The following is a 23,915-nucleotide window of genomic DNA, read 5'->3' on the forward strand; positions in this document are numbered from 1 at the left end:
TGTGGTTTTCTCCTCCGAATAACTGGGATGCTGCTACTAGCCTCCAGATTCATGGGATGTTGTACCTTAAATTATAAGGCCTGGCATGTCCAGTCACAAATCTAACAGCAGGCACGGAAGTTCTGGGCTACACGCTTTTTATTTACCAAAGCGGAGAGTAGCGTTGAAATCACGGACAGCGTTTCTCAGGCTGTGGCGTGTATTTAATTTGTATTTTCCTGGAGAAAACTGTTCTGGCAAGTCTTAAATAATTGCCCCAAACAATGTCTGTTTTCTGCATCTCATTGTGACACGAGGGGAGGGACCAGGTTGAAAGGTTGGTATTAAATGTTTGTTTGTAAATATATTACTTAGTAAATTGTTAGCTACATTTACTTGGTTTAAGTACACAAAAGGGATTCTGCTCTCCTTATATGGAAGACAGATATTACTAGAAACTGCTCATGTGTTTTGAAGTTCCTCTGGTCCTGTTCAATAAATCATTTTGTCAGCTCAAACTCTTTGTGATTGATTAGAAAGAAGAATGCATCAAAATGATTCACTGAGAGGAGATTGTAATCTGACTATTTTACTGGAGTTACGTATGATTCTGTTTATCATTTTCCCTTTCTCTGAGCAGAAAGACTAAAGAGCTTTCTGTAGTTTTCCGCCTTAAATAAAACCCATGTCATGTGGCGTTCTCCCCCTTGGTGATCTTACGGCACAAGCTTTAAGCTGGCCAGATATCATTTAAATCCTAATAGAAGGAAGGCTTTTATATGATGTATCCTAGAGCTAGTGTGGGCAAGCTTGATCACTTTTCTGGCTAATGACAGTTGGCTTTTGCACCAACAGCTCTGCACCCAATAAACCTAATATCCCCTGGCACATTTTATTTCTTCTCTTAAATGATTTTTATAAAAAGTGAAGTTAAAAAAATAGTAGAATGCTTCGGAAGGGAATATATAAAATCTAGTGACTAATTGTTCACTTCCTCTATAAATAGTGTCCTGTCTACTAAGAATGGCCTTTAAATATAGAAGGTGCTTAGACTGCTGTCATTGAACTTCATGTGAGAATACCAGTCAGTCACCTCGTATGGAAAATGTGGACACTCTCTGGAGCTGTCAAATGAGAAACCACGGGCTGAATATGCAAATCGGCTTTCTGACTTCTAACTATAGATGTGCTCTTCTATAAAACAAACTTCTTTTTAAGAAAATTTAAGACAGCCATTTATTTCAGAGGGACACATTTATTTTCCGCGAGTCTCATTTTTATCTGGACTGTCAACACGTTTCCTCGCCCCTGTAGGAAAATCGAAACAGTTTGGCTTTGCTGGCTTATTCCTTTATTTTGTTGCAGTTGGTTTTCCTTAAGATTGTAACTTTCTTTCTGGAATATAAGTCTGTGAGAATTAAAAAAAAAACATGATATGAGTCTGCGCAGTGCGGTACGAGGGAGTAAACCGTCAGGCGGATCCAGGTTCAATACTCATCTGTCACCGAAGGGCTTGGCCACTTTGAAAAAGTTACTTAGTTTATCCCAATCTCGGCTTTTTCATTTTAAAATGGTTATAACAAGTGTCTGTTGTTGAGAGATTGGAGTGAAATGGTGTGTTAGCACAATGTCTTAAGTTATTACCAGTATAGAATGCAGATAATAAATTCGCATTTGAAGCTGGGTTTCTATAGGCAGAGTAAGAGACTCGAACAGAGTATGCAGGCCACTGACTCACTCAACTTGGAAGCATCAGGCTCTCAAATATCTTTCTTTCTTGAATTAGTCAAATGATTACTTATTTCTCGTTCTGTGGGCAGTGTTTGGTTTTTATAGCATTGAAAGGACACTGGAGGGAGGGGTTGCTTTAGAGTCGACTCCAAAGGACCTTTTTATGTACCCTACTCAGTGTTTTCTCCTGCCAGTAACTATGTGTATTTACAATTGTAATTGCATATTCTTTTGAGGGCTAATAACTATGTTGGGTTGATTGTATAGTATTTGAGAATATAAATATATACTTGATTTTTGTTGCATTTAACAAGTTTATATTACCTAATAAGAATACCTAGATTTTTAAGTATTTATATTTCTATAGTGCTTTCAATCTGTTTACTTTTAGTCAGGATCGGGGGATGTAGTGTAGTGAAAAGAGCTTTGAAACAAGAATTCGGTATTTTAATCCTATTTAAGGCTCCCACATTGATTGCTTACATCCCTGGAGCAAGCTGCTTTGTCTCTTTTGCTCCAGCTTCCTGGTAAAGGTCATCTGAAAGACCCAAGCTCTTTTTGTAAATCCATGTGAAAATTCGAAAAATAAAGTAGTTCGTGGAAGCTTGGAAGGTTTAGCATTTTCAGATATGGCTTCATAAAGGAGACATTTTGGGATTTCCTGGATAGTTTTCAGGAACATAATATTTGGTTGGGAAGAGTGAATCCCAGATGGATTACGTGAGTAATAGTTGAACTTCTGATAAAATAAAGTAGAACATAACCTGGGAGTGAGGAACATGCAGATTTTCTCAGGGCCTATGTTTAATGTCTGTAGTAATGGCAGTTAAAGTTAGCATTGAAGTGTTTGGAAATTTTAGAGTAGCTCCAACTGCAATGTTACAGATTGCGTGTGTATGAAAACCTCACCACGCAAAGCATCGTAAAACTCAAGTGCTTTCCACTGTTTCTCAATTTTTGCCCTTTTCTCCCTATTTCTCTGTTGTTCTTCCTCATGGTTATATGTGTATTTCCTGACTTGGGACTCACACTTTATTTTTAGTCTGTTCTCTCTTACAAAGTTTGCAGCATACTATCTTGTGGTTCTCTGACAGAGTTATATTAGAAATACCTTGTGCGGGGGAATTTTTGCATGTGGTTTCCTACTGCAAATAATAAAATGCCAATTATTCTATATAATTATTATTTATAGCACTTAAAACTGTCTGACATATAGGGGCCCAATCAATAGTCGATAGGCGGTGAACAAATGAAATCAATAACAAAATAAAATTCTCCAATCAGTCAGTCATTCACAGGTGCATCCCCTCACAAACTTTGATGGAGTGCCTAATATATACAACACATGGTTTAATGCCTCAAATGCAAAAATGTACGCTACTGCCCTGGCTTTTTAGGAACACACAGTGTAGTAAAAATGTCATAGAACCCGTAACTTAAGTTGAAAATACGTTCAAAATAATATTTTAGCATAGAGGATGCAGACAATGATTCTGCCATGGTTGGGGAGTGGGGGCAGTGATTATTCTGCCCTGGAAGTTTAACAATTAAACAGGACCTTGAAAAACCAAGAAGAGCTTGGGAGGCAGAGAAGAAGGAAAAATTACTCACGTGTAACACTGTCCTGTGCACAAAGCATGGCATTTTGTAAAATAAGTATGAAATGTTCAGACATAAGAAGAAAACTTTGCCAGTTAAAAGACTGTAGTATGGTTATTAAATTTGTTTCTTAGAAATATAACTTTGACGGGGCTGGGCTTTGGGAGTGGACTGGAAAATTAGAACCTTGGACAGATCCAGGCCAGCTGGGAGACTTGAAATACCGTAGACCTGTCAGCAGAGATGGAAACAACTATTTTGAAGGTCAAATTAAAAAGGATCGCTGCCCGAGTCAGTAAGAACATCGAGGGCAAAAGAGAAATTTCTTTTAATTTGAAATACTGAAAATTTAAATATAAGGAAGACAAACTGAACCTGAGAAATTTTTGTTTTGTGGGGTTCATAGTTTATGAACACATAAGCAAAAATGAATGTCGAGGTGAAAGAGATGGAATTTTAGGTGAACACATGTCTTCAGTTTACGCCCATGTTACATTGATAATAGAAGGATGTATGAGAGGAAAGAGCCCATAACCTTTCATGTTAGAAAACATAAAACACCTAGTAGGTATTTGTGAAGGATGCCTTCTTTGTTTCAGAACCATTCCAGACATCCCTCTCATAGTACACAGATTTTTTTCTTTCTATCACTTCTGATGGTATGACGTTGTGTCCATGTCTCCTCAGTGTTTTCAACACTGAGCCTTATTCTTTTGTGCACTGGTGTATCCCGGTGCCTTGAATAGTGTCTGGGACAAAGTCAGAGGCCAGGGTGTAGATAAAGCTGAACCAATGGTTGAATGGACAGATGACTTCTTTTCAGACCAGTCTTTGGCTGAACTAATTGCTTGTGGTTGTGTGATGCACATTGGAACAGAGCCAGATGAAGTCTGTTGATCATAAAACAGCGTGTGTGCAGCAGTGTTATACTGTGGAAGGGTCGTAGCCTAGGGAGTTAGACCCTGTCTGATGTCCAGTTTATATCACCTGGGTCTCTGTTTCATCATCTGAATAGGACAATAAAACTTTATAGAGTAGTTGGGAGTATTTAAAAATAATCTATAGAGTAGGTTCCACAGGGCATTTCTACTCATTAAATGTTCATTTAATTGTTATTTATGTGGACTTCCCTAAATGGCTTGACTCTATGTTGTGGCAAGAATAACCACAGATCAGCTCTCTTTTTTATTTTACTCTTTTTAATGTGCTCTACTTCAAAAATGCAACAGTGTGGTTCTGTGAAATGATTTAAGCAAAGTGAAATCCGAGACTATCTTTTGATACCATTTCTGTTTTCCTTTAATAGAAATACAGATTATTTATTTCCATATATTCATCTACATGAAGAAAGGAAAATAACATTTGAAAAAAAAAATATTAACCACCGTTTGATCTTAGTTGTTCGTCTTTACCTCCTGCTCCCCACAGGGGAAACATCCTGAGATTGATTGCAATCAAGACTGTCTTGTGAGACTCAAGAGAAAGCCTGGTACTCGCTGAACTACTTTCATGTTTTGATTTGAGGAAATTACTGCATCTGTGTTGTTCTGTTACAGATCTACTTACGCTTCTTAGACTATGAGATGCAGAATTCAAACGAGTGCAAAAGGAACTTTGTGGCTGTGTACGACGGCAGCAGCTCCGTGGGGGACCTGAAGGCGAAGTTCTGTAGCACGGTGGCCAATGACGTCATGCTCCGCACGGGTCTTGGGGTCATCCGCATGTGGGCCGATGAGGGCAGTCGGAACAGCCGATTTCAGATGCTCTTCACATCCTTTCAAGAGCGTAAGATTCTCTGCACTTGACTGTTTGTCCTTCACGTAGGTCCTGGGCTGCAAGTCCGTCAGCCGCTAATGGCATTCTCCATGCCCTGTGAGCACACTAGGGTGTGTCTAAGGAGTTCTTCAGGTCACTGAGATTCCCTTTCCTTCCTTTTGGCCCAGTGACAGGAGAGAGCTACGTATCACATTTTGGTGACCTATTTCGGCACAGGCATCATAGCCTTGCTTAAGACTGTTCACTGTTCAACCGGGGAATGATGATTTTGTTTGTCTTTGGTTTAGCTCTTAGAAGCATATGGAACTTATGGAGCTTTCTGATGAAATTTGAGTTTAAATCTTAAAAGCCTGCCTAAAAATATTTGGTAGGTTCTCTTTAGTAAGCTTCTCTTGCAGTCCCATTTATTGCAAATAGGTCTGAGACGATAGCATTCCAATTAAAGCAGGCAAAGAGAGAGAATTGCTTGGGAAGAGAGTAAATAGAAAAAGTTTCAGAAAATATGTAAAATGGCACAATGGGTGATATCCAGAGTTATGTGCAAAGCACCGCAATTTTAGAAAATTATGTTCTAACAAATAATGAGTCATATTAATAGATATATTTGGAATGTTCTTTAGAAACCCTGAATAACTCATGTTTAATAATTTTATACAAATGAAAAAAAAATAATCCTGAAAAATTCAGCTTTAAGAAATCAGCATCTTTTATTTTGAAACTATGTATTTATTAAATAGAAAAAAGCCAAAATGCTTTTGAAACCTACAGGATTTCTCAATGATAGGCACAGCATGCAATATTTTTTTTGGTTCATAAATATTAAATACACTGGACAATTCTTTTATATAGTGAATAATTTTGGCTTGAAATTCCTCTGTAATTACCCAGTTGGAAAGTTGTAGGACACCAGAAGTACCAAATGTCACTCAGTTTTTCTAAATCTTGATACCGTCACAAAGCATTATCTCGCCCAGCGTTATTGTGGATTTAAGCAGCATGTTGCCATCATGCCCTCATTTCAGTAGTTGCAAAATGTTGGAAGTACTGCATCTTTATTTCAGCAAGTGTTGGGCCAAAAAAAAAAAAAATCTTGTCGTTTTTTTGACTAGAGTAGGAAGAAATTCAGGCCACGAGGTAGCACACTTGATGTCCTCACTGTTGATTCCTCCATAGTGGACAATAGCTTTTGCTATCAAGGGGAATGTCTATGTGTTGTAGGGAAAGGACTGGTCAACCTCGATAGCCTTTGGTGAGAGGTTAAAGGGGCTTATTGCATATTCTTATCGGTCTTGGGTGACAATACGTCGAGAACTCCTATTAATTTAAATGATACACATATAGAAGGGCTAGCTTCTATGTTAGAGAATATTATCAGGTTTTTAAAAATATCACAGAAATCTTCAACTTTTATCAAAACTCTACCATAAAAGGTAATAGGGAGAAAATGAAATTATGTATCGCTATGTTTCAAATATCAGCTAAAACAACAGTAGTATAGAGGAACCCTGACTCCTAGGCCTTCCTGATGTTTTATTTCATTCCAACTCAGTATGAGCCAGTACTTTTTTTTTTTTAATAATTGACAAAAAATATCTTGGCAGTATTAAATTATCTTAAGGAAAGTGAAATAAAAACTCAAAGGAGATATTCTCATGGGAAGCTGCACTGGTCAAACTGCAGATTACATCATCTTTTCTGGGTTTTATGAACGAGGAGGAAGGTAATGAATTGGACGAGGTGGAGTAGGATGCAGGAGCCACTGGAAACATGAGACCAGGTCAAAGGAGAAGTGTTTATCTTAGAGATTTTGTTGTTGTTGTTCAAAGTGTGATTACTACCTTAGACCTAGGTTGGCGATATGGATTAGTGTCTGAAAGCTGAGATTTGCTTGTTAAATTGTAGGGAAACATCTGAGTGAAATTTAGGAAAAATACGTCTAGCTCATAGGAACTGTGAATGGATTCTCTTAGAGGATATAGGCTCTGGATGGAGGATGATCAGTCTGAAAATAGGTCTTCATGTGGCGTGGATGGTGGAGGGGAATGTCTATGTGTTGTAGGGAAAGGACTGGTCAACCTCAAAGATCCCACTGAACTCCAACAGTGATTGAGTTCTGAGTCTCTAAAATTCTGCTTATGCAAGAAATGGTGAATTATATCATACTGTGCAAATGCCATTAGAAATATTTCTATCTGAGCTAAAGGATAGAGTTTTTATGCATGTACGTAAATGATCTCCAGAAGTCCTTCAAGTGGGTGGACTTTTCAATGTTGAATTCAGAAAAAAACATGGCATTTTTCCTCTGTAGGAGGAAATCACCCCCATCCTTTGTGTCCCTGCATAGTGGATGGATTATCACTCTCATTTCAGTGATGATATTACGATAGCATAATCTGTGATTATCTCATAAATTTTATAATAAGCTTCGATTAGAACAAATTTATCCGCTGTGTCATGTTGCCTATGTAGCTTTTCGATATTCTGCTTTTTCTTGCTTTTTGGGGGGGGATTAAAACCAGGTGGAATCTACCATTTTATACACCTAAAATCAAAGTCATTGTGTGATGAAGTATGTGGGGATGGACTGTTTCTTTATTAAAATCAAAGTATTCCAGTTATGAGATGATAATTTCAAAACAACTGAACTTCAACCAGTGCTACTACTCAGAAATGAGTGGTTACGCCATTTTAAAGGCTCTTAATGTGGAAACAAAGGAATTCTATTTAGGGAGTTTCAAGTTCCACAAATGGTATTATTGTTTTATTCGATATTGGTGGCTAAGAGAGTATTTTGCATTACATTTTCATTTTTCTTGATGATAGGTATAAAGTTTATATAATATATTATATAGGTATATATATAATACACTATCATATATAATTACATAATATGTATTAATATTGATATTTAATATATATTTCTCTAATCCTACTCCATACCACCCCGCACACATACAGAATAAAGATTAGAAGTGTGAAATCAAGGACCCGCTTTGTCTTATCCAAATAATATGGAACCACCTTGCTGTTTTTCTTGGTTTTCAACATTTATTAGGTAGTATCCCCAGCACAGTGTTGAGAAGTGTTTATAACATATTCAACAATATTCTAAAAGCTGTCAAAAGGTCTTGTGTTGGGACCATATGATGTACTTTTTTGAGTATAATTGACACCCAGTGTTACGTTCGTCTCAGGTGTACAACTTAGTGATTTGACAAGTTTATACATGATTCTATATTCACCACAAGTGTAGCTACAATCTTCCCCGTTACATCCCTGTCACAGTATCACTGACTATATTCTTTATGTTACATCTCTTATTCCCATGACTTATTCCTTCCATAACTGGAAACCTGTATCTCCTGCCCTCTTCACTCATTTTGCCCAGCCCCCCCCATCAGTTTATTCTGTGTATTTATAGGTCTGATTCTGCTTTATGTCTGTTATATTTTTAGGTGTTGAAGGAGAGCTTAGGGACCATCTATTTCAATCCCAAACGTTTTGTGAAATGAAACAGAGTAAGATAAGACCTAGGAAGTTAACTGAATTTCCCTGCACACCGTTAACTCCATGCTTAGTGATCGAACACTACTGTGGCAAGGATTGAAGACCAGTCTCCTAAGCTCATAAGCTCTCTTGTGGATAGCTTCGTCACGTGTAAGGAATGGACAGCACTCCCATTTTCTAAAGATAATGATGATAAAGATGGTGATAACAATAGGTATCACTTACACATCACTCATGTAGCTCAGACATGTCAGCCCTGGTTTATATGCTTTACAAACTGAATTTTGATTCTTCTGTCCTATCTGCTGCACCTTATGTCTACATGGTATACGAACGTGCTTTGACCACACTGTACCCCACTTTCATATGACCCACAAGATTAGACGCAAGTAAAATTGTAACAAGAGACTTCTACTCTGGAACATACTAATCTGGAGACTAACGGATACAAATAGAACTACATTTTCAATAATCATATTTTTGCATTTGTATCTGAATAAATTACAGAAAAGAGAAAGAATATGTAGAGAAAGAGGAGAGACAGAACCTCAAGCAGACTCCCTGCTGAGTGTGGAGCCGGATGTGGGGCTCAGTTCTACAACTATGAGATCATGACCTGAGCTGAAATCAAGAATCGGTTGCTTAACTGACTGTGCCACCCAGGAGCCCCTGTGTCACTTTTTTATAAGTCATTGATTTTGCTCTAAAGAATCATGCAATTATTTAGAGATTTGATTATTGTTAGTATAATTTCAATATTAAAGGCCTTCCTGCTGTACAGGCCTTGTATATATCCCTCCCCTTGCATGCAGGAAGAATCTGTGCGTATCGTGGGATGTCATGTTATATTTTCTTGCAAAAAGGATTTTGCATAAGTAGTTACAGTCCCTAATTCTGAACTAATCAAAAGGAAGACTGAACTGGTGGATTTGACTATACACAAAAAATATTGGTAATATTCTTTAAGCCCATTTAAAAGAAGGTGTAAAGGTCAGTGATGGAAGAAATCAGAGGCATTCTAAGCTGTAACAAATACTCCTGTGGCCTTAAATAAGCACGCTGACCTGTTGTAGAGAAGGCCAGGTGGCAGAGCGTGGTGGGTAGGCTTCGGGAGCTGAGAATGTCACCTGGTTAAGAGTCAGGAAGAAAGGTGGAGCCTCAGTCCTACAATCCCAGAGACTGAGTTCTGCCAACAATCTGAATGAGCTCGAAAGGGACCCCCATGCTCCAGATGAGCCCCAGTCCAGCCGCCTCCTTGATGTGGCCTTGTGAGATCCTAAGGAGAGAACCCACTCAACCCAGACTTCTGACTCACATTAATGTGAGTTACAAGTGGGTGTTGTTTTAAGCCAGTAAGGTTGTAGTAATTTGTTACTCATCAATAGAAAGCCAAAACACATTCCCATTTTAGTGATGTGCACTTTTGAGTGCAATAGACAATCCGATGCCCATCTACATATATTATGTGTATATATTAACTAATATATTGTTATTTATTAACTGCTCATTGCCGTTTCTAGATTTGGTAGTTGAGGAGATGTGGCAAGGTAGAATTGTAGGAAATACATAAAAAATAATCACTCCAACATCAGCTTGACCCAAAAAGTTGAGTAACCACTGCTATGTTACTAGTCATCAGGGTTTTCATTTTGATACTTACTTGTATTCTTTCATTTGTTCTTTTGTTCCTTCCACAAATGCGTGAGCACCCAGGCACAGAGATGAATGGATGGGTGCTACCACACTCACGCAAACTAAATTCCAGCGTGTGACACACTTCAGAAAATGTGCATTTGTATCTGGTACTGTGCACCACACTCTCACCATGTACTTCCTTAGTTACTTTACTAAATTATCCACAGAGACACTGTATTCTAAAATGCCCGATTCTTTTCTCGTAGGGGATTTTTCTTTCTCTGTAGCATTTACTTATATTAGTAAGATCTTTACTTTTCTGCCACAGTGATCGATTATTATTTCACTGTTGAGTTTTATTATTGTTTCTTGTCTGGAGCCTGTTTGGTGTGCCGTCTGCCTCTTGTGAACACGATTTATGTTCTGTCCTTGATAGTGCGCGTTCCCAGTTTTGCGATATACAAGTATGCTTGTCATAGGACGTCACTAAACTAAATTTGGTGGATCCTAAGGGGGGAAGTATATAGATATTTGATTATGAATGTAAAATGCACCAAGTTCGGTAGCACTCTGAGATTATACGCCGGACAATATTGATGATCAAACTCACAGCAATAGTATTTAATTTCCTCCCTAGAAACAGCAAGGCCAAACACATTTACAAGTTTGGGGTAAATGGTAAGATTGAAAGGTGTTGTATTTACACGTCTTTCATGCCAGGAGGAAAAAGTGGTATTTGTTATAGAAGCAGTGTTACCAATGATAATACAGCCTAAAATGTAAAGTGACGTGTTTACTGATAGAGATCTCCATGTCTCGCTGTTACAACTTGGTGTGTTTTAAAAAGTTGAAGAGTACTTTATTAACATAGGAAATGTTTACTTATTCTGTCCTACAGCTGCATCAATACCAGATGGCGTAGATTGAAAGATCAGTAATACACGAAACAGGCTGGGAAAAGTGCGGCATGTATGTCCTATTTTGGCATGTCTTTCTAAAGCAGACATAAAACACTCTATGGATAAGGGAATACCATATATATAAATACACAAAATTTAAGATATGTATTACTATAAAAACAAATTTAAAAAAGGAAAACCTGAATTGAGCAGTTGGCAACAGAAACAGCAGGCAGTGGGTAAATATTCTTAACTGATAAGGAATAAAGATTGTGTAAGACAATTAGAGGAAGTTATGTAAGCATACCAATAGTAAATGGGGCAAATAAAGTGAAAAATTAATTCCCAGAGAAGCATAAATGGCCTGTTGGTACAGGAAACACACACCTATCTCTATTATTGAGCAAAGAGATGTAAATTCCAATAGGAAAAAGACCTCATTTTCATCTATCGAATTGCTTAAAATATAGCAATAATAAAATAACCAGTTTTGGAGATGATGTAGTGAAATGAGAATATATGTATGCTGGTAGGAAAGGGGAAGTTTTCTGAAGGGCAACTTAGCAGTATCTATCAAAATTCTAAAATAGATTTTAAAAATAAAAAAATGTGCCCCTGGGTGGCTCAGTCGGTTAAACTTCTGACTCTTGGTTTCGGCTTAGGTCATGATCTCAGAGTCCTGGGATAGAGCCCCGTGATAGGCTCCATGCTGAGTGCAGGGACTGCTTGATATTCTTTCCTCTCCTTCCTCTCCCTCCCCCTCCATTCCTCTCCCCACTTGCACACTCCCTCCCTCTCTCTGCTCTCTCTCAAATAAATAAAATCTTTAAAAATAATTAAAAAATAAAAAGTTTAAAAAATAAAAAGGGTCTCTCCTGACCAAAGATATATATATATGGTAAGTATGTTTAGAATCATTTAAAAAAATGAAACTTGCTTAAGTTAATTGTTAAATTGTTCTTAGAACATAACTATATTGTTTTTACTCTTAAGATGATTTGTGTTAGACTGATACTAACATTGAGTTATGTGAAAAAATAAAATTTTAAAAGCAAGTAGCAAACAAAACACATGTAGAAGTATACTTTTGTCAACATGTGTGATAAATATTTGATATAGAGTATTTATTATATATGCAGTGCATGTGTGTAGAAGGCGATGCAGTTAGGATGGTGATTATTTTTAGGTAATGAGGTTTTTTGATTCTCACTGTTTTATGATTTTTCTACAATGAACAGTTTTTGTTTTGGTAAACATTTTTTTTTTTTAAAGATTCTTTTTTTTTTTTAAGATTTTATTTATCTACCTGACAGAGATAGAGACAGCCAGCGAGAGAGGGAACACAAGCGGAGGGAGCGGAAGAGGAAGAAGCAGGCTCATAGCGGAAGAGCCTGATGTGGGGCTCGATCCCATAACGCTGGGATCATGCCCTGAGCTGAAGGCAGACGCTTAACCGCTGTGCCACCCAGGTGCCCCGCGGTAAACATTTTTTAAAACAATAAATATAACTTTGATGTGACTTTGATATGACTTTCTGAAGGGATTTATTAAATCCAAGAAAACGAGAGCATATATGTAATTTATATATAAATTTTAAGTAGGCTCCATGCCCAACGTGGAGCCCGATGCAGGATTTGAACTCATGACCCGAGTTCAAGACCTGAGCTGAGATCAAGAGTTGGATATTTAACTGACTGAGTCACCCGGTGCCCCATATATACATTATTTTCTATATTGAGAAAATCAAGACATATCTACAATGTTAAGAAATGAAAAACTGATCAAGAGTTTTTGGGGGGTGGTCATTATGCACACAAGTGAGGACAGATTACTGTCTAATGAACTGTTCTTTTAGACTAGATAATTACCAGGATCTACACTAGAATTTCTCTACTTTTTTCCTCCAAAACCCTCTTGCCTGATGGCTTGCATATAGCATGACAGATGCTGATTGATAAGCCTACATTTTTGTAATGTCCTTAGAGCACTAAAGGTCATGTAGTCCTTCCTCTGCTGGGTGACATGAGCATATCTTTGAGTTTGTACAATATTTGAAATGGTGTAAGTAGTTAGAAAATGTTGCTTTTGATCCATTTCACAAATCATGACTCAGGAGTTGCAGGGTGTCCTGGTTGAAAACCATTGCCTCCCATGTCAGAGATCTCATGCTTCACTTTTCCCATTTCTGACCTTCCCTGACCCTGTTGTGATGTTGTGTGGCCATATCTACATCTAGAGGGGCTGGTGGATCATGTTCTGTTTACCCTCAGAAATGAGCGACTAGGTATAAATAAGTATAGCAGCTTCATTCCTATTGCAGCTGTAATACATTACCACAGAGTTAGTGCTTAAAACAATACAAATCTATCATTTGAAATAGATTTCACTGGGCTGAAACCATGGTGTCAACAAGGCTGCTGTCTTGGGAGGCCACAGTGAAGAGTACATTCCCTCACCTGTCCCAGCTTCTAAACCATCACATGGGTTGTAGCTCCTTCTCCCGCAAAGCCAGCAAGGTAACCTCTCATCTCTCTTCACTTCCTCATTATATCACATTTTGTCTCTTGGAGCTCCTCCCTCCCTCTTTAAAGACACCTGTGATTTCATTGGCCCTGCCTGGATAATCCAGAATAATCTCCACATTTTGAAGTCCTTAATCACATCTGCAAAATCACTTTTGCATATAAAGCAACATTCATGAGTTCTGGGGATTGGGATGTGGACCTCTTTGGGAGCCATTATTCATTTTACCACACCAGGCTTGCTGTTCCACTTTTGTTTTTATTTGATTTGTTTTTAGTAAACTGATATGCTCTTCATCTGAAATTATGAAAAAAATAATTTATTCGACTTGAAGACCAAAGGTACACAATGCCAAGTGATAAAGGTGTATCTAAACACATGCCCCTTTAATGCCCTACAACTGAGTAAATATTCTTCTATACAATGAAATTATTTAAAAACTAAATATTTTTATTACTATAGAAAAAAATACAAAAAGGGAATGTATCATAAATATGTAATTCTGGCAAGTGTCTAAATTCTAAAATTAATGTTAGACATTTTTCAAAACAAATTACAAATCACCTGAAAAAAAAAGTGTTTTGTTGCGAAAAAAAACCGAAACAGGATGAGAATGTGTGTAAGAGTATCCGTTTGGTGCCAGTAAATTAATTCTACTCCTTTCTTACCTATAACACCTTGACTTTAAGCCTCCGTTTCTTTTCCAGAAAATGAAGGAGACATTATAGAGCGGCTGTGAGTTTTAAATATATGTGTTCAGAACAGAGCAAATGGTGGCAACTATCTTGTTGATGAGTGGGGATAATAACATACTGAAATTTTCATAGTTGTTTCTTACTTGCAAATTTAATGAGGATTTTGAGTAAGGGATTATTCTATAAAATTGTATAGTCTGCCACGGACCCGCCCTTCCTTCTTTTTAAGCATGTGTTTGAGTCTGTAGCATAAAGAAAACAATTATCAGAAATATTTTAATATTTGAAGTTAATTATTGATGGACATTTATTATTGACTTGGTCATTTAGCTCAAATTCTGTTTTTAAAAAGTATGCATGTAGATACACAGGTCAGGGGAATAATTAAAATTTAAAATGAATTTCCTTGAGTAATTTTTTAGACTAAAATATTTAAATAATGTTGGTTTCTATGTGTATTTGTTGAATTACTTAGAAAATTTTGCAGAATTTTCATAGGACTTTTTAAATCAACGTTGGTTGTCAATCTGCCAGGGAGCCTGTGGACAAGAATAAAGGCAGTAAATTCCTTGTAATTTTTGGTAGGATCCTTGGGGATAACATGTATTGATTTCTTTGATTCTGGCTTTACAGCTGCTGTAGTTTATGTCTACTGCTGAAAATAGATTGTATATAGTTGTTGTATGCAGACAGAAAACCATTACTCTGAATTGTTAGCCTTTGACCTCAGAGAACCACAAACTTGAGGTTACGATGGTCCACGTTTTCTCCACTCTAATCTTTATTTACCTCAGTTCCCACTTTTGGGACTTGGCGTGATCGACAATGAAACCAAATATAGTAACTCTGACAGAACAGTGTGTCTAACCAACTGTTGTAGACATGTGTACAGCAGTCATGGAAGTAAAGCCTGAGACACATGTCCAAGTACTAACAATAATCAGAGTACAGACCCCAAAGAACTATAATATCCTCCTTATGGTCATTGCCGTCCTGTCTAATTACAGACGATGAATAAATCATCATGTAGCTGACCCAAGGCAGATATAATTATAGTATAAAAATGTATGCTCATTCTTGGAATCAAACAGAATGGGTAAGATCATGGTGTGGCTCATGTCCTATGTGAGGAAAGAAGTGGCCTCTATCTTTGGAATATAATGTTCTCATGAAGGTGCTTTTCTTTTCTTCATATAATGTCTTTTTGGAGCCGTAGCAATATGCGATTCTAGCAGGAAGATTGGGGGAATCTAATAAATGTGAGTGGGATTAAATTGAAATTCGTGAATAGATTTTCTTGTATTTAAAAAAGAGATTAAAATGTATCTTAATAATACTGGCTATTTTGACGGATCACTAAGTCACATCAGAACATAGAGCTTTGGAGGCAGATATTGATCTTTCCAAAAAATATATGAAGATGATAAAGGAGACGAAGAGAAGAGGCACAAATCTATTTCTGGCCTGAAATCTGGTCAGCATTTTTCAAATAAAATGTCATTTTCTCTAATTGCGTAGCCTAAGGGCCCTTTTAAGTTTAAAATACGATGGCAGGGGAAATTTTTCCATTTATTTTAGGGAAAAATAAAACATTTGTTTTGGGGACAATTCTGATGGCCAAATATATTTATATTCTTTTACATTTTATTCTTCTGTAATTAGAATACCACGATTAAAAATGATACTTAACAGCCAGCTATCCACTTTTGAATCCGGTTTTTGAAGTTTTTGAGTTCTTACTCAGATGCTTACTTATAATTGCAATCTCTGATACTTTAGATACTTTCTTCCTTTATGTTCATTAAGAAAAGTTTAAGTCTTTCTTAGAAATTAAAATCATTGTCAGAATTTAATGGGATATTGGTACGCCATATCCATCTTACTGTTGAAAAATTTTTGTTCTGATACCTGTCAGTCACCAGATATTTATTAAGCATCTCCAAAATGGCATGTGTTATTCAAAGCCCAAGTGATAAAGCAGTGAACAAGACAACTCCCTTGTTTTACATTTTTATAAGAGGAGGGAAAAGATGTACAGATAAGTTAATTAAAGAAGATAAACTCAAGTCCTAATAAGTATTGTGGAAAAACAGCATTGGGTAACATGGTGGAGAACGGTGTGGATCTGGGTGCCCAAGGTTATGGCGGGTGACAATGGAGTTTAAGAGGCAGCTGGGTCAAGATTTTGGATGAGCAGAAGGGGTACTGAGGAATATAGGATTTAATCTAACTTTTTAAGGAAGGTTTTGGAATGTTTGAAAGCAGGGTGAACCACGGTCTGATTTATACTTTTAAATGACCAAGTTTCTTCTGGCTTCTGTGTCCATGGATCTCCTGTAGAAGAGCAGTTGGTGACAGATTGCTGTGAGCCACTTGTACCAATGGAGACCACAATGAGAACTTGATGATAGATAGATAGATAGATAGATAGATAGATAGATAGATAGGGCTGACACAACTAAAGGCCATTTGGATGTGGGTGTTGAGGGTGAAAGGACTCAAGAATGACCCCAACACTTCAGCGTCAACAGCTGAGGGATGGGGGATAGTCTTACCCCTTATTAATGTCTGGAAGGTGTGAGGGGAAGAAGGGGGTGGGGAAGGGGTCCTTAAAGGGGATTGAGGTGACAGCTGTTTCTGTAAGCCTATCCAACCATGTTCCATTTGAGATGGTACTTAGAATCCCAAGTGGAGATGTTATGTAGGAATTTGATGGTATGGTATAAAGCCAGACCTCAGATAGGAATTAGAGATAGAAGGGTGAGCCCAGGAGAAAATAGAGTGTCAGACGCTTTGAGTCTGCTGGGATCCCCTAGAGGAAGGCTGTGGATAGAAAAGAGAAGGGATGTCTGATGACGGCCCTGGAGAATTGACTCCAGGATTTTGACAGGCAGAAGGAAAACCTCTCTCATCTAAATCAATTAAAATTATTATTGAATAAAAGTAATCGAGTTTCCAAGTATGCTAGATCTTGCTCTTTAGTATGAGTTCATTACTTAAATATATAATGCAGACATGTATCACATTTACATATTTATGATAAATTTAAGCTTTATTTCCATCTCCCAGGCAAAGAAAGTCATAGGCTCCAGAGCATCTGGAGTGCCAGAAAGTTTTAATAAATCAGTGTCTTCAAGGCTGATAAAAGTTGAATTCAGAAACGGAAGCAAGGATATGTAAGTGTCCTCCAGGCTCCATCCTCATGCTCCTGTGGCTCCACACGTTTCTGTGACTGTTTCCATTCCCACTGCAGATTGGAGAACTCCCGAGGAATAATGATGAGCAGAAGTAGAAGACCCAACGCTGTGGTGTGTGAGTGTGTGAGTGTGTGTGCGTGTGCACGTCTGCACCCACACAGATCAGCACAGAGGGGGCGGACTTTTGACGAACTGCACACTGAAGAAGTTTGAAGAATCTGAGGCAGGCAAGAAGCAGGAGAATGTGCATGACGGAGAGAACGAGTTTAGGGTCAGGAGATGTGGAGGGAGTGTCTAAGCTATTATTTAGCTATTATTTTCTTGGTGAAGTATCATGTTCTTTGACTTTGAACTAACCTACAAATGATAGTTTTATTAACCACAAAGCACAAGTATTTGAAATATCCATGTTTCAGAGAGAAATCTGCCAGTTTTAAATTTCCATTTTAATATTTCTGAGGGCAGTATTCCGTGAATTTCTGAATTTAGAAAGAATGCAGTCAGATGAAAACACTAATTTGAAAAGATATGTGCCCCCTTATGTTTACTGCAGCATTATTTACAATAGCCAAATTATGGAATCAGCCCAAGTGTCCCTCGATAGATGAGTGGATAAAGATGCGGTTTACACAGACAATGGAATATTACTCAGCCATTAAAAGAATGAAATCTTGCCATTTGCAACCACATGGATGAATCTAGAGAGTATTACGCTAAGGGAAGTCAGTCAGAGAAAGACAAATACTATATGATTTCACTCATCTGTGGAATTTAAGAAATAACACAAAAGAAAAAAGAAAAAAAGAGACAAACCAAAAAACAGGCTCTTAACTACAGAGAACAAATGGGCGGTTACGAAAGGGGAGGTGGGTGGGGGGGATGGGTGAAGTAGGTGAAGGGGATTAAGAGTAATTTATCATGACGAGCACTGAGTCATGTATAGAATTGTTGAATCACTATAGTGTACAAATGAAACTAATATAATACTGTATGTTAACTCTACTGGAATTTAAAAACAACTGAAAAAGATAAAAAAATAATAAAAATAAAAAGCCAGTGGGAAGAAATGACCCCAATGGTGAGGAGTGTTAGTGACTTTAGACTAAACAAAGTTATTACAAATTAAAAAATTTTAATTACTGAAGTGGAACGATATTTATAAACATGTGGCACAATACTGAAAAAATGATGAAATGTTCATGATTAGACCTTTAACATTATGGTATATACATTGTTTGATTCTTTATTAAAATTTTAAATAACTTTATGTTGAGTGTTGTGACTGCCCTTCTTTCCCTAATCCTCCCTTACCTAATTCAGATATGCCCAAAATTATTTTGGTTGCCTTCTACTGAAGTTTTTATTTCTTAAAAATCAGCAGCATGTAGGTGCATGCGTTGTCTCAGACGCATGTAGGATTTATTTTATTTTTTTATTTCTTTCTCCATTGCATTTTATTTTATTTTATTTTTATTTATTTTATTTATTTTTTTAATGATTTTTTATTATATTATGTTAGTCATCATACAGTACATCCCCGGTTTCTGATGTAAAGTTCGATGATTCATTAGTTGCGTATAACACCCAGTGTTGTAGGATTTAAACATCGCTGTAGAGGGAAATGCTATTTCAGGCAATATGGTGCACGCTTGCCACCTAGTGATGAGAGTGGGAACAAGTGAGGATTTCAATACAACCCCAAAGGAAGCAAGGTGAATTCAGTGAAATACTAAGTTCACTAATTTTCTTTAAATATAGTAAGGCATAAATGTTATGTGAAAACTATTATTTTACTGGTTAAAGTATGAATACTATTTGGTGTTTTTTTCATGAAAAGTTATAAGATGTTTCCCAGTTACAAAAAAAAAATAAGTGTGTGTATAAGTGTATGTATACATATGTTTATGTGTATGTGTTCATATGGAACATTTCTCAGTAAAAGCTAAATATGACTTGCGAATATCCTAGAAACAGTCATTGCCCACATTTTGGCTTAGTATTTCCAGTAAAATCTTCCATATGTATATTTGTGTATGAGGCTATGATTTAAAATAATCTGTATCCTCATGTCTCCTCCAGTGTTATACCTTAGTAATTTCCCATGCTGTTCTCTGTTCCCTTCAGAAATAAGAATCCTGTCTAAACTAATAAAATTGGAGCATCTGGATTAAACAAAGTTAAACGGACTTTGTGATACCCGACCCCTGTGAACAAGGAAGGGTTCACCAAAAGCTGATACATGAAAGTGAACTATGTTTCTCAGCCTTACAACACATTTCTTCCTTGCTAGAGCAAAATGTTGCATTAAATTTTGTGTTTCTCAGCCCACAATACATTTCTTCCTTGCTAGAGCAAAATGTTGCATTAAATTTTGTGTTTCCAAAGAATTTATCACGAAATATTTGGATAAATGTTCACTTAAGAAATTTTAAATTGAAATTTTAAAATTGGACTTAAAGTCCTCATCCGTACTCTCAAACTCTGCATCTGTGTGTCGTGTTTATCTGTTCCAAAAACTGTGTTACTCCAGTTGTAGGACAATGTTGTCACTTTCGTCCAAGCTCAATTATAGGATCACTAAAAACTTCAGGAAAAACACTCCTGAATTTCATATTGGAACCAAAACACCAGGATCTATTCTACGTACTTGCTTGTCTTGGCTTTCCAGGACGGGACCTGAATCTGTCTTCCCAATCTGGTGTTAGAAAATGCCCGTTATCTTGATAGTCTTGTTATCCTATGAATCAAGGAATATCATAACGATCTTATGTATCTAAACATTCCTCCTGTAAAGTAGTTCAAGCACTTGTTAAAATCTGTATTTGCCATTATATTTAACATGCATAAAATCTATTTTCTATTTCTTTTTTAGAATTGAACTTCAATAGTATTTTATGCTAGGCATCGGTACAGCAAAGAAATTATTCCCCAAGATACTAAAATAACTTAGCAAGTGTCAGTTTCAGGAAAGTCCTGAACATATCTTAGAAAGGTGTGTTTACAGTGTAGTGGGCTATAAAAATGGAGGCTGGTTACAGACTTACCTTTTTTCCTTTTATACATAAATACTACAACAACATAGAATCAAAGAGCTTGGAGCTTCAAGTCTCTGGTGTGTTAGTGGCTTTGTTTTCACATTGAAATCTATTGCTAAATTCATATGATTACTTGCAAGAGAGAAAAGGGAAAAACACCTTAATTTCTACGAGTCATAAGCTTAATTATTTGTATTACCTATCATGGTGCCTCTTCATGTAATATTAGAAATAATTTGAAACCACTTTTTGACTCTTATAAGGGGGTTGTCTGCTTAGCACTTGGGATTGGATTTTTGTGAAAGGAACGATGGGTGTTGCAGGAAATAACAGCTTGGAGAAAGATATGCTAGGGACGCTACTAAGATAAATATTCTCCAGACTTTTTTGAGAAAAAGATGTTTCATGATACATACCTTTATTTTCCAGTTTCTCACAAGTGGCTGTGGCCGAGTGCCTGGTGAGGCATAGCTGTCAGCATCTGTCTGCTCCGACGGCTCGGGTCCCATGAGCTGCTTGTCAGATACTTTAAATATTACCTCGAGATATAATAGCTTATACGTCTCTGTGCTGAAACCCATTTAATTATTTCCCTTACAGTGTTGTACTGGCTAAAGAACAGCTATGATTTTTGTTACACAATAGAGTAAACACTTCTGTGTGTAACTCTTCTTTTTAGACACTGTTTATCGTGCACTATTCCGTGTGAAATCATTCGTTTAGGTCTGCGTGCCCATCTAGTATTGACGAGAGATCTGTGAATGGCCGTCCTCACTTTACCAATCAGGAAATTTCCTATCACGTCACTTAAATTTTATAGCTGATATCTCCTTAACATTATAAGTGTATTTATTTATTTAAATTTGGGTAATTATCATCATAATTCAAAACCAGCTAACATGTCTAGCCTGTACCGTCGGACAGTATTGGTTATAGTTTTTTAAGATTGGTCACCTTGAATTCTCATATCCGTGTGTGGTAGTCAAGATTAGCCTCCCTTATATATGTGTAACTGAAACTGGGGGATTTTAAGGAACATTGGCTCCAGTTCACACAACCTAGAAGGGCTGGGTCCAGGTTTTAGTCTCCAGCATTTTGGATCCACAGCCCCCGTGCAATGCTAGTTTTCTGGAACAGCGTACAGCTACAGCTAGAATGCTTGCATCCACAGGCTGGCAGTCTCCTAAGTTCTTGGCATTACAAAATCACCTAGGTAAGTCTGATCCTTATCCCCATTTTACAGATGCAATAACTGAGTAGGTGTTCATGGAAGGAGCCATCTATCCTTAGGGATTACCACTCCTTGCAGCCGAGACCCAGCTCTGCCCACACAAGAGTCGTCAGGACTCTGCTGTCCCAGAAGTGTCAGCAGAAACACACGCTAAGATTCATTCTAATGTGCAGTCTCTTACATAGCCAAAAAAACCCAAAAAAACACACCAATAATAATAATGCTTTGCCCAAAAGGGTATGTTTTGGTGCAGGAGGGAAGAGGGAACGGTGAGGTAAGACCCATTTTGTGGGGTAAGAATATCCATCTTCTGTGTTCCCTGAGTGATTTAAACCCAGAGCAATGCTGTTTGTGCACATGACATTCCTCTGGCTGACTAGGATTCTTCACTACATCCAGTTTGTCTTTTTCTTAAAAAGAAATACTCAGCATTGCATGTAGATAATGAGATGGGGATGTTCAGTAAGCCCTTCCACCAGGCGAGGCTGCTGTAGCTGTGCTCATGCTATTTCCACACTTCAAAATAGTCAGAGATGGGGCGCCTGGCTGGCTCGGCCAGTGAAGCGTCCGACTCTTGATTTCGGCTCAGGTCATGATCTCAGGGTTGTGAGCTCGAGTCCCACATCGGGCTCTGTGTTCAGTGGGGAGTCTGCTTAAGATTCTCTCGATTCTCTGTCTCTCTTTCTCTCCCTCTCTTAAAAAAAAAAATAGTTCAGAGACAAAAAGCTATGAAAATGGTTTCTTCTATGTAGTCAGGTTTTAAAAAGCCAATACGAAGCTATATTTGATCTTCTGATAGCAACAGAAAACCTCCTTCCAGAAATAAGTAGACTCTTGATGTTGGGAACCATGCGTGTGAGGTGGGAACCATACTCTGAACTGTGAGCATTGCTTCCTTGGCCGCCATGTTATTGTGAGTAAACCTTACCCTTAACTTGAGTTTCTCCCAGATAGTTTTAGGAAATAAGGAGGCCCGTTTTTAAGAGGCAAGAGTTTCTGACAGTGCATATCGAATTTCTAAGTAGAACAAGTCTTCCGCAAACTAGTAGAATGTGTCTTTCTCCGCCATAGTAAGAGAGCCCAGGAAATGATGCTGAGGTATGGTTTCTGAGAATATTACAAATTGGATTGTACCTGAAAACCACAGCACTGAAGGTTAGCTCTCCACTAACAAACACACCTCTTAGAGTCTTCTGCTTTCTGGGATACTCAGGTACGTACCCTGGCCAGAGTTAACCTGTTTTTTGGTTTTTTGTTTTTTTTTTAAGATTTTATTTATTTATTTGAGAGAGAGAGAGAGAAAGAGAGCAGGGGGAGAGGTGGAGGGAGACTGACATGCAGACACCGTGCTGAGCATGGAGCCCGACACGGGGCTCGATCCCAGGACCCCAAGATCATGACCTGAGCCCAAATCAAGAGTCAGACCCTTAATCAACTGAACCACCCAGGTGCCCCCAGAGTTAACCTTTTGCTCAGGAACAGTAATCAATTAAAAGTATCTGTTGAATATTTACTATAAGCCTAGAAATATTAAACCATAGAAGAGATTAAAAATGAATATTTTTAAGAGGCATGTCCTTAGCCTCAAAGAACATGTGGGGAAAGATGATAAGCATATGCTAAGTGCTAAGCTCTTTTTAAAATTATAATGGGATTTAAGAAAAAGATAATTTTCTTGGTAGCTTGGAATAATATTTCAAAACTGCACAGATAATACAGTGCTGATGCAATTTGGATAGTACGGTGGAGAATGGATACTGCAGGACAGAGACAGGGGAGGCACGGTATTGGGCTTCTGAGCCACAGATATCCGGAATGTGCAGAGGGTCACGGGAAATAGTGTCAGCGTGTAGAATGTGTCCGGACATCCTTGAAAGCACAATAAGAACGTAGCTTGCTTTGGGAGGCGGGAAGGTGCCATTTTATCTTTTCAGCAGGAGATAGAAATAAGAATCATTAATGAGCCGCTGCCTATCTGTATTTACATGAGAGAAATATCCAGACATCCAAGAGCTAGAACATTCGGACCCCATATAAGCGGTTATGCATTTCTTTCTTAGCCATTGCAAGATTTGCTTGTTTTACTTTTGCGTGCCATTTGCATTAGC

General features: G+C 37.6%; 1 protein-coding gene across 1 annotated transcript in view; it reads left to right on the forward strand.

Moving 5' to 3' along the window:
- NETO1 (neuropilin and tolloid like 1) overlaps positions 1-23,915 on the forward strand; it is a 107,508-nt gene that overhangs the window by 72,280 nt on the left and 11,313 nt on the right. Inside the window, exon 7 of the mRNA XM_026496481.3 lies at positions 4,866-5,094. Coding sequence (XP_026352266.1) covers positions 4,866-5,094 — 229 coding nt within the window. The remainder of the gene's footprint in view (positions 1-4,865; positions 5,095-23,915) is intronic.

The sequence above is a fragment of the Ursus arctos genome, unplaced genomic scaffold (genome assembly GCF_023065955.2).
Source record: "Ursus arctos isolate Adak ecotype North America unplaced genomic scaffold, UrsArc2.0 scaffold_17, whole genome shotgun sequence".
Taxonomy (NCBI): Eukaryota; Metazoa; Chordata; class Mammalia; order Carnivora; family Ursidae; genus Ursus; species Ursus arctos.